General features: G+C 37.7%; 1 protein-coding gene across 2 annotated transcripts in view; it reads right to left on the bottom strand.

The window, feature by feature from the left end:
- CALCR (calcitonin receptor) overlaps positions 1-15537 on the bottom strand; it is an 85952-nt gene that overhangs the window by 37677 nt on the left and 32738 nt on the right. For both annotated transcript variants that reach the window (XM_084786319.1, XM_084786320.1), the window contains exon 4: positions 1937-2015. In XM_084786319.1, coding sequence (XP_084642445.1) covers positions 1937-2015 — 79 coding nt within the window. The remainder of the gene's footprint in view (positions 1-1936; positions 2016-15537) is intronic.

The raw sequence follows: 15537 nt of genomic DNA, 5'->3' as shown, positions 1-15537 counted from the left end.
CCAGCAGTCGCCAGGTTCTTTCTGCAAAAAAAAATACTCTAAATATCTTCCATATGCTGCCAGGTCCTACTGCAGGTTCTGAAAACTCAGCAGTGAACTGGCTCTTGTGTGGCTTACATTCTAGAAGGTGTAGTTCATAATGAACATGAAAGACAGAAGAAAATGGCCTCAAATGAAGTGACTTTATGGCAAGGTAACTCCTACTTGCATATGAGACCGTCAGTCTACTTTTGGGTTAGTGGAAGTTTCTAGAAGTGCTGTAACACTCAAAGCCTGTTCTAGAATGTTGGAAACACTGCACTTCTCCTTGGTTCAAGCTCACTGGCTCCACGCTACTGTCCCTGGGCACAATTGCTCACAAATGGATATGTGTCCATCAACTTTCTTTTGTCCATCTGTCCATCAACAGCAAGTATTAATTATAGGAAAGGATATTAGTTGGATTTAGAAATTGGCACAATTAAGATGTGCATGTCACCATTCTTAGAAGTGAATGTATATGTTAAAAGTACTTCTTGCTTTTAGTTACACTTTTCCAAACAACTAAGGATAAGATGCAAATGCTCTAGTATATTGACCCCACATTTTTATATTATGGTCAGATGCCTGTTTGGTGTCCTATATATTTTCTGGGGGAAAACAATTAACTATACAAATAACTACAAAATCAAAAGATTTCTAGAAGAATCTTTTACTTTCCATATTTTCCTCACTATCATTATTGCTGTGGTCATCACCAACACCATTTGAATGCTCACTATGTCCGAACCTTTGCCCTGAGCCCATTGGGAGCAGCAATCAGTGTGTGGTTAATGTAAAAGAGGCCACAGGAAGGTGGTGGTCTGAAGACAAAAAGATTGCTGTAAGGACAAACTGGGAAATCAGTTGGTAGTAATTAATAAATATACTGTGATTGGTTTTTCACGGCAATATGTTATATAAAAAGTGATGGTGTGGGCTAATTAAGAGTGTTTCACTTAAGTTTTTATGAGATATGTTGATGTGAATTAACCCTTTTTGATGGAATTGATGTGTCAAATGTCATGTAATGGAAAAATCCTCCAAATGAAACATGTAATTAATACAAAGAAGACAATTTCTTTCTGTCTTGGTAGAAACAGTGGAGCTATCTATGTTACCCTACTCAAACATGTTTGGTAGAAAAGAGATGCCCATAAACCATAGTTATCATAGCCTATAGCTCATGTACATAGATAAAAGATATATTTTCTTTTCAATGTATATTATAAAATGTATTAGCAAAAGCTTTTTAATAAAATTGACATTTTATAGCTTTGTAACACAGCAAAATGATCTGCAGCCTAACTTATTTTGCTAATTTTAGTAGTTTTTAAAAATCATGTCTACTCTACCATATCCTTTCAGGGAGGGGAAGAATATGATCAGAATATATTTAAATTTAAAATTTGTTTTAAGTAATAAAATTAAAAATAAATAAAATTATATCTAATATGTACTTTATGACAAAATTAAGAAATATTTATATATTTTATTAGGACTTAACTTGAGGAATGAAATATAACAGTATAAATTTCTGATCAGTAAATTCCACTACTTCTGCATTATAAATGTGAAAGGGTTAGCATTTATAAGCAAAATAAAACTGTCTACATCTACAACATCTTTACTGAGGTGTTTTGGGTTTCCAAATATTGTTCTACTTTTATAAAATTAAGTTATAGTTTGCTAAAGAATATTTTACTAGTTTAAAACAATATGCTAGTTTGGGAGTATAAACTAAGAGGCATGAAATGATTGATAGTCATTCCAATTAAGATTTATGTAGTCTACAAACATGACAGTTTGACAAAACTGAGGTTTGGTTTCCTTGCAGTTGTAAGTTCACCCACACTCACACACGCACGCCTCCCTACTGCGCACGCGCATTAACGCGGCCAGCGTGGTCTTTACTTACCACCAGAAGGAGGAGCAGAAGTGTGAACCGGTTCACAAGAGGGAACTTCATCTTCGGTTTGCGAAGATTCCCCCTTTTCCTAGAAAAGTATAAAAAGTAACAGAGATTTAGAACATGATAGCTCTGATATCTTTCCATTGTTCGCTCTCCATACACAGTAAATACAATACATAAAAACAAGATTATGCCTGTGACATACTTGCAGGTACATGTTCCTCCGTCTCTTCTCTGTCCAGCTGGCTCTCGTCCTTAAGGCACTATTAAAGTTTTCTGATAATATCTAGTAACACTTTCTCAGCTAAAATGAGATTTCCTGGCTTTAAAAGAGTTTAGGTCGAGTGAAGCAGTTTAATATAGGTTATAAGAAAGATGGAAAGATCTATATTTGAACACAGAGGCAGGGGAAGCCAAGTAAAACATGTGTTAACAAGATAACCAGGTCATGAAACACGTTTTGGAGTCTCAAGCAGTATATGGGTACAATTTTAACACTAACTTTATAACTGGTGTAATTTATTATTATTTCTCAAGTTTAGCAAATCAAATGTAGTATGCTATAAAACAAACAATAAGAAAAAAAAACCAATACCTACTAGAGCATTTGTCAGATTAAAACTTGGTACTTTTAAATTACTGACCTGAGAGCCTAAGTATTACAGTTGCTACCTACGGTTTGTGAAAGGTGGGTAACATCAAGTCAACTCCTAAAGTAGTCTCAGGGACGCAAGGATTTTTCCCCCTGTAAATGTGATCCTTTAAACTTCAATTTTCTGTTGAGAATACATTTCTTCCACAGCAAAGGATGGGCACATCCTTCAAGATCACACTGCTCCTGCTCAGGAGCCCAACAATCAGAACGGACCACATCCTCACAAACACTCAACAGTCTCCTGAACTCGCAGATACCGTTATACAAGGAAAGACGACAAAGGGGTGAAATTGTAAATATCCTCCGCATTTTCATCATTAAGATTTGGGTGGAAACTGTATTTTGATTAGGTGTGAGAGATTGTAATTGCCTCTTAAGTGGTATAATTATGTCTTACACTATATCCATTGTCTCTCTTACAGATTTAAATTTGAGTCTATAAAGTGTGAGTCATGCACTTGCCTCTAAATGAGTGTGTTCTACTTAGTTTACATGTTGGTGCAACAATAAATGGAGACTCTAAGGTATCATTTTGAAATGCCGTCTTATATTCTGACCATTGTTCATTAGTATTGATTGATTTCAAATCCATCAGCAAGTCAGATACACACATGCATGTTTGTATGCTAAGGCAACAGAAGGAATGTGGGTTAGCTGGGTGAGCTACAGTTCATGCTAGGAAACCGAGCATTTGGGAGATTCAGGGAGTTGGTATGCGTTATAAACTAAGATGTGGACAATAACTAAGATGCGGACTGGGTTAAACATTCATCAACACTGTGAAAATACAGAACTGGGTGATTTCTGATTAAGACGACCAGAGTAGGGCTTATATTTTGACATATAATAGAAACATCTGAATAGGATTGTGAAAAGCACAGACATACTGAGAAGAGAAAATAAAAACAAGATGTGGAGATAACAAAGAAGGTAATTGAAGGATATTAAGTTGAAGAGTCTAATTTAGCTGGAGCATAAAGCCTCCTTGGTGCTGCAAACAAGTCTGGAGAAGCAGGCTTTTAAGTATGGAGGAAACTTATTAACTAAACCACCCTTTGTCATTTTGCATACACGCCTTACGCCCTGGTAGTTTTGCTTGATGCTAGTCCGACTCAGATAATAGCCTGGGACCTCTCCTAATCATTTAAGTGTGATTATTGCTATTATTTATAATGATGGCTTTTTTGTGTGCTAACAAAATAAAAGAGACATAGGACGGTGAGTTTTTAAACCATGTCCTCTCCACACCACCATGGTAATAAGCCAGACTTGCTACTTTGCCCATCACCTTTTTGTATTTCCCACATCAGAGACTTTCACAATTATCTGTAAATTGTCTGAATGAGAACCCAGGGATCGGCCGGTTCCAGCCTCTTTTTTATCCCTGACATCTAGTTTTCAGGACTATGTGATTTCATATGTATCGTAGCATCCTCTAAACTATGTCCATTCCTTCCAACCACTGGCAACAGTGTGTAGGCCTGTTCCACTCCTTCAGATACTTTCAAGCTCTGTCAGTAATCAATTGAGTGTGAGCTTGTCCTCTTCCAGAAAGCCTCTCTAAATTTTGAGTAAACATGTAGAACCCACATGCCACGTGGACACAACTATAGTCTCCTGAGGAAGAGGAAACCTTAATTGAAAAACTGGCTTCATCTGATTGTCCTGATGGGATGGCCTGAGGGCATTTTCTAGATTAAGGACTGATGTGAGAGGGCCACCCATTGTGGACGATGCCACACCTGGGCAGGTCGTCCTGGTTTATATAAGAAATCAAGTTGAGCAATATGGAGAGTTGGGAAAATACGAGAATTAGTGAAAAGATTGTTTAAAAGAAGGAACACAAAGAATGAAGAAAGTTAATGACTATGAAAAATCCCAGAAGAATGAAAAAGGCCTATATCTCAGTTGGGATGATTAAAAGATAGATAAAAATGGAAAGATTGCAGACAAAAATCTAGGGGGAAAGGAAACTGGATTTCAAATAGGTAGTTTCCAGGGTCAGAGTACTGGTTAAAATATAAGAACCATTTTGACTTAAAGCATAGAGAGCTTAAACTAGAAAGCATCAAGAAAACATCAGCAATAGAGATAGAACATGGCTTAGAAGCTCTCTTGACGAAGAACCTATGGCTTGATACCAGAGAATCATCTGGTATATAAGGAGGAAAGTTCAGGAACACCAGAACCTTAGTTGTGGAATCAAGATATCCTTGCTTCTGCTTCTGTTCTGGCTCATTCTTAGTTTGGTTCAGAGTTTGACTTGCATGCTAGTTTTCAATCTGCAGGACTACTTAGCCACACTGTGCTTTGGTACAAGCCCACAAGCCCACCTGTGAAGCACACTTACCTCTAGCTGTGTTTCAGGGTTTTAGTTAGTAATATGGATAGTGGCTGATATCCCTGGGAGGTCTGTGCTTTTCTAAAGGAAATGGAGAAGGAGAACAGTGGATTTGGATTGGGATGCTGTGAGTAGTGAAGGGAGAGAAGGCTGAGGTCTGTGTGATAGAAGAGTAAACAACAACAAAGTGGAGGAAGAAGGAGGAGGAGAAAGAAGAGGAAGAAGGAGAAAAACAAAAAGCGAAAGAAAAAAAACAAAGGAGGAGGAAGAGGATATTAAGAAGAAGAAGAAGGAGGAGGAGGAGAAGAAGGAGAAGAAGAAGAAGGAGAAGAAGAAGTTCAACTGTCCAAAGCAATGGCAAAAGAGCTAAGGAATACCTCCCCAAGATCTTCCATTTCTGTTGAGAATTAGGGCAGGAGCCTTGGCTAACCTTGACCATGAACTCCAACCTGGACTGTGCATGCTCTAAACTGTAACCGTGTCCTCTCTTTAAAGCAGTAGTTCTCAACTGCCCTGACACTGCAACCCTTTAAAACAATTCCTCATGTTGTGGTGACACCCCCCCCCAACCATAAAAATGTTTTCGTTCCTACTTCATAACTCCAATTTTGCTACTGTTATGAGTTGTAATGTAAATATCAGTGTTTTCCGGCGGTCTTATGTGACCTCCACAAAAAGATCATTTGACCCCTAGGCTGAGAACCACTGCTTTAAAGGATTTTCCTAATTTGGGTCAATACTCAAACAACCTGTAAGGCTGCCTGCCTATTGAGATGGTAGTAGCCAGTCCACAGCCCTACTTTAATTTCTGTTGGTTGCCTTCAGGAACTCTTGTTTGCTTATGATTTTAAGGCTACTTAAGGCAGAAGGAGTTTAGACCTGAATAAATAATGTTAAATAAAATGAAAGTTCTTCAAATATTTAACCTCCATTTCTACTAAAACATCTCCCAGGCAGGACAATTACTGGCTGTTGACCACAGACAGTGTTGTGGCAAGGCTCATGAGCTCTAAACCAGCCCAGGTTTCGTGTGTTTTCATCTTGTTCCTATAACCTTGATAAACACTGTATTCCATTTTTTATATTTGCAGAAATGAAAGTGGGATGGAAAGAGGTGGAGAGCATCTATTGTATTTATAAATTGTCTCATAAATTATTTACTGACTCTGAAGAAGTATTTGACAATATGGAGTCTTTATTCATCGCAGAGAATGGCCAAGCGAGTTGATCCCTATAGACACTGTTAGTAAGGGTATGTCCTATTCTTCCACTTAGGAAACTACACAGGAGGATATTTCATCTGGAACAAGGGACCAGCTTCCTCCTAAATTTCCAATTCTAGCACCACATGCCACCCAACTTAATTTAATCATCACAAACTTTCTTTGCCTTATTATTATTTAATTTCCCAGAAATATAACAAGTTGAAAATGATTGTTTTGCCTTCCAAAAGTTTTATAAAAGTAACTGGGTTGTCTTGACTAACTGAGAGATTACGTGAGTTTAAAGACACAGGCATGGCTGATCAAGTTAGGTCTCTAAGTGTCAATAGTCTTGACTTTGTCAGTTGTTTCCTCCCATGATCCAAACAGACAATAGTCAAAGCTTTGACCTGGGTAACTTCAGTCTAAAGCAACAGTTTCACCTCCAGTTTCCATATTTCAATTGAGCTTTTTAGTGAAAATGACCAAGCTGCTTTATTCAAGAATGAGTGGTGAAGCTCAGGCCTGCAGACCTTAATTCCAGACACTTGTGGGATACAGCGCCTGCCAAATGTTTCCACAGTCTACATGAATTATAAATTAACCACAAATTTCAATAATCATTAGCAAGATAAATATTGAAATAATTTAGAAAGGCATAAGGACAAAAATCCCATTCAAAAATTCATAACTTAAGGAAAATCTCAAATATAAAAAGACATTATAAGTAATTTACTCATCTTGCCATTGATTAACACTTTGTTAAATGCCGTGGTGGCTCACTGTCATGTCAGCAGGTTAATCACAGTTTTGTTACAGTGTGTCTTTTTACAACAGAAAAATGTTTTTCAAGGAGCTCCATGTACACAGCAAATTTGGTACGTAAAAGGGACATCAAACCACACTGTAAATCACACTGTATCATTTCCCTGCCTACCAATGCAGATAAGCACCGGTGCCAGAAAGATAAACCACTCCATCTCATGGTTTGTTGTTGTTTGTTTGTTTGTTTTCAGAAACAGGAAACAAATCCAAGGGCATGTTTCTGGAAGCCAGTGGTCAAACTGAGGTGTTGGTCTTCAGGAGCTCTCCACACAGCTTGTCCACACAGTTTGGGACAAGGTCTCTTAGGGTTTCTGCCCTGCGACTTGACAGGTAGGCTCAGCTGGCCGGGTCCCTAGCCCAGGGAGCCTCCTGTGTCCACCTCCCCAGGAGTGGGTCTCAAGTGCACTCTGCAATGCCTGCCCTTTTACAGTTTTAACCCGGGTTCTGGGGATATCAACTCAGGCCTCAACGTTTGTACTTCATCAACTGAGCCGTTTCCTCAGCCCCCTTTATCACATTTTGTAGTTCTAGCTAGAAATGATTTCCTTCATTAAAATTTTAGGAGGGGATATTTAAGTAAGTTCTATAGAAATGTCTTTAAATTTAAATAAAACTCGATATTTATTGAAAGGCACAGTCTATTTTATTTTAACAAATAAGTGGGAAAACAAAAACAAACAAATGAGAAAAATAAAACAAAATACTCCTCCCATCTGATATGTGCCTCATGTAACACATACTATCACTATTACAAGATTTAAGTGTAGTCCAAATAATGATGTTTTGCCATCTATGTACTTAAGGACACCATAGCTGCTAACTAATCAACTACAAGATAGCTGTACTGTCAAATTTCAGCAATATTTGTTACTCAATCAATAACAGGAATTCTGTAACCAAATATTTCCTCTATTAAGTAATCTCTCCCCTCCACGTGAAAGGGGAGTGCCGTACTGGACTGAATCTCCTGGCATCACTATAACATGTCTATTTTCATGACCTTCTCCTGCCCCACTCACTCTGTCCTACTTTCATGTCAAGCCTCCACGTTTTAAAACCAAAGAAATCAATGATCTACGCGTTCAGTGTCTTCAACTGCCATTCCCTTTCCTTTTATAACAACAGGAAAAACTTTTCCTGTTCAACAAAAGAACTTTCCGTCATTAGAAAAGAAGGAACGCTGCCAGCTGTTTCTCCTGGTGGTCCCTGAGGAAACTGACTTAGCTCCTCAGCCCAGTGAAGTCTGATCATGAGGTAAGGAGAGCAGAGCACACATGGCACGCATGCCAGTCTTAGTGAGCAGTGGTGTCTGCTCTTGGCTCTGTACATCCTTGTTGAGTGTACGTACACATGGTGTGTGGATCCACATATGCACACAGAGACGAGAAATTCAAGGGGGAGGAAATTAATTAAGGAGGGACACAAGAAGCTGTTTTAAAAGTGTTAACATTTTGGTTGAGAAAACATTCCTTTAAGGCTGCTCTCTAGCAATGTCCAAGGGGAAGGCTTCAAGCAAAACAGGCCCTGGGGAAACTGAGCAGTGATGTTAGGAGAAACAGCCTTGGTGCTGAACTATGTCCCAAGAAAGAATTGTTGGAGAGAAATGTGGAAAAGCCACTGTTTTCCCTGCACCACTGTTAGTGCAGGATCAGAATCAGGCTAAAGGTCTGTGTTTCCACATAATTACTTACTAGACGGCAGTGGTAACTAACATTTCTCACTCTTCATCCATGAGAGCCAATATTACTAATTTCATGAAACCTGGACTTTTTGACTGACCTAAAAGTCCTAATGCCAGACTGAGTGCATCCAGATGCCGTGAGAGAATCTTACAGAAATATATATTTGGTACATTGGAACCTACGTATCCATTTGGTGTATCTCCAGAGAAGTATATACGTACAGCACAGATATTGACACAAGTGAGGGCTAATGCTTGTGTAATGTATTCAATCAAAAACAGCTGCAATATGTTTAGTCAACAAAAAGGAAGCGTAATGTGATGGACCATTTTCAGGTGGGCCTGCTATTACTCTGGAAAGCGAGTGTATTTAAAATAAAGCATTCCAATTAAAGCATTATATAGGATTAATTTTTGATTCAATTTTCCTGAACTTGAGCCTTAATTATGCTTCTGTGGACAGTGAATTTTGTTTGCTAATAAACAAAGGGCAAGTGGTGATGGTAAATGGGAGTTGAGTGCTCTACCAGGCAGAGTCATTGAATTATCTATAATTAAACCAGGTGGAAATAAGTGCTTCCTCCAAGGTACTGAGATGCTTGGTCTGGGCCCCTAGAAGAGTAATTTGTCATGGTAACAGCTGCGTGCTGAGGTGCCTGTCTAAGCTAACTCTCGCAACAAAGGAGAGGGAGGTGCAGCTGAGAAGGTGGCAGAGCTGGGGTCACTACTAGGTCTCTCCTCACAGTCCCTGTACTTAGCGACTGTGTGGGACATTGCAGATTTCAGAAGGATGACTTCTGTTGAGGTGTGGTTTCTCTCTCATTAAAGGCTCAATGACCTGGATGGACACTCAGCACTCTGCACTTGCAACCTCAGGAGTTAATCTCAATCACATCACATGAATGTCAAAATAGGCACCAGAAGAGACCAAAGCCAATAACGGAGTGAACACTTCAGGGATGTCCAGATTGGGTATGTTCTAGATTTGGGGTCCTCCCATTTTCCTTTTGTGGCTAACTGGATTTGAAAATCAAGGATCCTTTGTTTCACTCATATTTTTTGTGTATATAATACACACAGATTTACACTCACTGCACACGTCTTATTTTCGGAATCAACAAAATCTTGTGTTAGTAATCTGGACTGAAAAGAACCACATGGGGCTAGTGAGATGGGCCAGCAGGTAAAGGTGATTGCTGAGAAGATTCTTAAGATGCACATGACAGAGAAGAGAACTGACTCTTAAGAATTGCCTCGTGTCCTTAACACATTGTAGCATGTACATATAAACCTTACAAAAGAAGGAAGTTAAGATGCACTAAGGCAAATTAAAAAATACAAACAAGGACCATAGGCAAACAAGTAAGAAATACTGGCACCAATAGATAAAGGCCATGCAGCATCTAAAAAGGTTTCTGATCTTCATTTATAGATTTAACATACATTTTCTATAAATCTCTAAAAGATAGATAGACTAGAATAATAAAGTTTTACAATAAGAAATACATATAAAATTTCACAAATGAATGATTTATGACATCAGTATCATTCAACATTGTGTTTAGTGTGATTTTAAACACAAGATTAAAATGTTTATAACTGCCCTTCTTTAAGGAACATATTTTAGAATCCAGGGTCATTTTTAAGGACCCAGTTTGTTTGCTGTGCATTGTTATTTAATTCATAACACTTAAGATCAAGGACTCTGCTTTTAATTATAAAAGTACCTCCTACCCCCTAAACTGCTGGAACTTTGAGATTGGACAAGTGGTTATGCCATGTCAAGAATTCCAGGATTCTCTGATGAGGTAGGTGTTCCAAATGAGTCAATCTAACTAAAAAGCTATCGCTAAATCATTGGAAGCTTTAATTACAAGATGCTTAGTGAGATAAAAGATGAAGCTGACAATCCGCCCTACATTCGCACACTAACAGCGCCCCTGACAGGAGTGATGGTGACATGGAGTGCAAAGGGCTTGTTTGCAATTTTCATGGAGTAAAAAGAAAGACTAAGGCAATTGTCACAACAAACATTGTGTCTCAACATTATAGACACAAAACCGCGAGGGCTATTATATAGAAACTGTTCTATAGGGAAATGTTACCTAGGTAACATGAAGAAGTGAATGCAAGTCAGGGATATGGGAGGGTAGGAAATCAGTTACCAAGTCACATTGATAACTAGAAGCTTTAGAGCCACAAACAGCAGTTACTTCTGAGGCTGGGGAAGAACACAAGCGCATGGTTAAAGCTCTTACTGGATGGAGGGAGAGTAACTGAAAGAAATAGGCTACAGCATTCCCAGCTCCCTTCTCCTTCAGCCCTATAGAAAAATGTCCATTGTGTCTATCACCCATTCTGTGTCTGAGGACTTGGAGAAAGCATTTTAGAAAGTGTCCTGAATACCCACTAAGCAGAATGTATAAGTAAATTAGATGAAGACTTAAAGAAAGTAGATGATTTGAGAATCATACACAAAAAAGTAGTATTCGTAACGGTATTGACCACAAGTATTTTTCTACTTTTTTTCCCCTCTGTGCTTGTGTCATATCGGGGTAGCTAATACAACCCTCTGCTTCTCATATATAAAACAAAAGGATTTTAATTAGCTGACATCTAAAGTCCTTGAAACTTGCCATTCCCCAGTCCTTGTAACTGCTCAAGTTAACTACCTCCTAATCTTTTATTTGGTGTTCTGATCTTTAGTATACTCAGAGATCAAGGTTTTCATGAAGTTGCACTTGACCTCTCCCCTGACTCAACTTCTTGTTTCAGTCACTAAAAAATAAGGCACAAGAGATACTTTTTGCCTTGAATGGAGGGGAAATGAGTCTGACAGTTTGTACACCTAGTCTCTATTCTTTTTGCTAACTGAATTTTTTGCTTAAGATGGAATTTGGCTCTATAAGAGAATTTGCTATTCTAGCTGTGGCTAAGTAAAAGAAGACCCATTTTTAGGAGCATCATATCCAATTTCCATATAACGAGAATAAACTTGGTTCTCTGTGTGTATAGGCAACAACCTTGCTATTACAACATAAACTGAAATTTTTACATGTAAAGTCCGAGTGTCTGTTCACAGTAGACCTCATGCTTGTTCGTGCTGGCCTCAGTCTCCTAACATATCAAGGATAGATGATCTATCCAGGTAGAGACCAAAAGGGATAGAGTTAGAGTTCTTATAAAGACTAGCATTCTCACTCACAAACTATTTTTAAAACCTTACATTTATATTACATTTTAGAACCGACTTTGCATGTGTTGTCTCGGTTGTACCTCATAAGAACTGTTAATAGGGACAGAGATGTGAATCTGCTTGCTTTATAGGAATAAAATAATACTAAAAAATGGAGTCTGGTCATAGCTTACCATATGCTTAAGGCTTAGATAGAGGTCTAAGAACCAAGGACATTTTCCATTATATTCTAATTTATGAGAAAGGAGCAGAGTGCATATCTTCCCAACTTAAGATTTGTTTGCTTTGGTCTGGTCACATGTCCTTTAATAGTGTCTATATTTAGCAGCGAAGGAAATGAGCATCCCAATAAGTTTTTCTTTATTTGCAAAAGTCTTGTTAGATCCAAATGTAGCCTTGTGGATTTTACAGTTGATTCCTCCTTTCTTGCCTCTTGGAAAGCCATCTCTTTTTGGAATGCTTACAAACACAATTTTCATTCTTAATTTTAGGGAGAAATAGTATCACACTTTATATTTATCAGGGAAAACATGGCTCTCCTCCCACTCCTTGTTTTCCTTCATCAATATAATCATTTAGAGTACTGCAATAAAAGTAGGGATATTTTTGGAAATGCCCCAAACCAAAACAGTAGTATTAAATGGTCTTTACTCATATGAAAGTAGAAGAAAGAATTTAATCTTTGGGCTTCATTCTTGCTCTGTGATATTCTTAATGTCTTTCATGGTACTCACACAGCCAGCCATGAAAAATGCTTTAAACCTCTGCTACTCAGTGTTCTTGGCAGATATAAGCATGAGAAACACGGGAGAAGCAGACTTTTTTTCTCTGACCTCACAGATGCGGCATGATGCCACTATGTGACTGGGGGAGTCTTAGCTCTGATTCCCTGGCATTTCATTCATGCTCAGAGCATAGGCAAAGGGCCAGGGTAGATAGATGGAGGAACTATTCTAACTTTCCTTACAGGATGACTATAACCCCTGTTAGTTATTACTTCAGAAATGAGTTCACTGCCAAGAAATAGAATTTAACTTTAATGTCTATATGTTAGGGTAGAGGTCTTAGAAAGAAATAAAAACTTCAACAGAATATAACATCACCGATGCAGCAATATTAATTCAATTATGAACACTAAGGTTGCCAACATCAAATAGATGAATTTATTATTTTAGCTCAATATCACATCTGTGAAAGGTTATGGTGAATTGGAGTATCACATGGACTTGCTCCCCAAAGCATATCCATGTGTTTCTACAAGATTCAGATGCAGCTTCAAGTGTTCCTGACAACCCACAGCAAAATATTTTTCATAAGCATTATATAAATTCATTTTTTTTTGCCAAATCACGTCATGATTCTGTAAGTATAAATTGCTTTCTTTCATACCATTCCTGAAGCTGGTGATAAAGGCAACCAAACTCCACTCACTTAAAGTTTATCACATACCAACTTGTCCTTAGCAGAAAACTACACATAGAAAACCATATGGGAGTTCATAGACAGGCTCCCAGGTGCAAACACTGCCTACGCTTCCTGTGTATTTGCACAAAATCCCAGTTCTTGGGATTTGACCATCATGTATACTTGGGATTTTGTTGAAAAGTTGTGAAAAATTATTTGATTAGTAATGAAAGATAAAACCTATGGAATACAATACCGGGATAATTATGAATAGTTGTTATCAGATTGGTATGTGTCTCACATCTCTTTATGCTTTATTTGCATGTATTATTTCTATATATTAACTATAGTGCACGATCCTGATGAAATTGTATATTTCCACAATTGAAACATCTTTAAAATAGAGATGGATCTTACCAGCTGAGCTCAATGTTAAGTGGAAAAATGTGACCACGGGCAGTTTTGAGTTAAAAAGTGACTCAGGAAATGTCAGTCTGAATTTGATGTTTTAGGGCACATAAAACAATTTTTTCATATATTTTTATTTCAATTTAACCATAGATTAGCATGTTATAAAAATATATCTAAGTGAGTCTGAAAAAATTATTTCAGAATACATAAAATTTCTAAAATAAGACTGTGGAGTTGTAGTATAATTGAAATTTCTTATTTCCATAAAGACACAAAGTAATGGTGTGTGAATGTGGGGTTATAACTGAACATCAGAGCAACAGTCCACCTGACCTGTTTAATTCTTAGTTTTACTTAACATTTTAAAAAATCAATTTTAGACTTGGAACATTGCCCCTTATAAAAAATGTAAAATGGCTTTAACTTAATGCTTCAAATTTTGTGAATTCCAAGTTTACAGGAAAAATAAACAGGTGATGCATCTGCATGGCTTTTATGTGACCCCCCCTGCCCACACCTCTACTAAAGTTCTACTAAAGATCTGTGTGTTTTGTGTTGGCATGTATTTACAGAGCCTTAAAGTTTTATATACACACCAATTTAAGGATTCACTACTCAGAACATCATATGTGGGAATAGATTTCACTAAAAGGACTAACTTTAGACTGTTTATTACAGCAAAACCTACCATGTGGGTCCTGGGGATAGAACTCAGGTCTCTCATATTTTATAAAAATGTGATGTATTTATGACTCTAGGACTCTAGTTATAACATGATGCAATTATATTTCTAGTCAACATGGTTAGTATTTTTACTGTAGACATAACAGTCCCTTATTAAATAAAATAGAAAAACCAAATATTGAAAGAGAACAACTTGGCTCAAGTCCCGTGTTCCAAAATAACTATCTTCAATACTTTATCTCTTTCCAGTTTTAGAAAGATGTATCTGTGACTTTTCACTTCAAAGTTATAATCAAATTTTAAATGTATTTTTACTTCTCATGTTTGTCTGTGTGTGTGTGTGTGTGTGTGTGTGTGTGTGTGTGTGTGTGTGTGTGTGTGTGTCCTTAGGGGGAAAATGCTTTCCAGCTCAAAGGAAACAAATATAATTTCCGGTTTTCCTGTTTATTCACTATATTCTTCTCTCATAATAAGCTCACACATGCAACTAGGCTCACAGATAAAAGATGGCAAAAGTGAAGATGTGGACATTGTGTGTGTGTGTGTGTGTGTGTGTGTGTGTGTGTGTGTGTGTGTGTGGTTTTCCCAACTATCTGTACTCTAATGCTTTGTCCCTATGTATACAAGATGCTACAACCCTTCTATTAAATTAATCGAAAAGACAGTAAATAATAAAAGTACACTTTGCCTCTCGCCTTATTTCAATATAAATCTGGTCTGTAATGTAAGCCACAGGACATCTGTAAAAGCCAGTCCCTTCATATTTAAAAATAAAAGGCCCATATTATTTTAAAAGGTTTTATTTACTTGTATGTGTGTACGCATGTGTTAGCATATGCTCATGTGTACGCAGGTGCACAGGTGTGTGTGTGGATGGTTGTACAGATGCCAGAAGAGGACATCAGTCCACTTGGAGCATGATTGACAGGTGTTTGCAGGATACTAGATTTGTTACATGAGTGCTGAGGCCTGAATTCTAGTCCTTACGATCTGCAGCAAGTGCTGGTAACTGCTAAGCTGTCTCTTCAGCCCTTCATTTAAATATTTGGTGTATGTTGTGTATGTGCACATGCCCACAAATGTGGACGCCAGAGGTTGACATGGAATGTCTTCCTCCATTGCTCTGTACATTATTTTCTGACACAGCATGTTCCCCTGAGCTGGAGATTGCTGACTTGCTTGCAAGCTAAGAAAAGATGTGGGTGAAT

This window comes from Acomys minous (genome assembly GCF_964271855.1).
Source record: "Acomys minous genome assembly, chromosome: 6".
Classification (NCBI taxonomy): domain Eukaryota; kingdom Metazoa; phylum Chordata; class Mammalia; order Rodentia; family Muridae; genus Acomys; species Acomys minous.
This window is presented reverse-complemented; position numbering and strand designations above follow the sequence as displayed.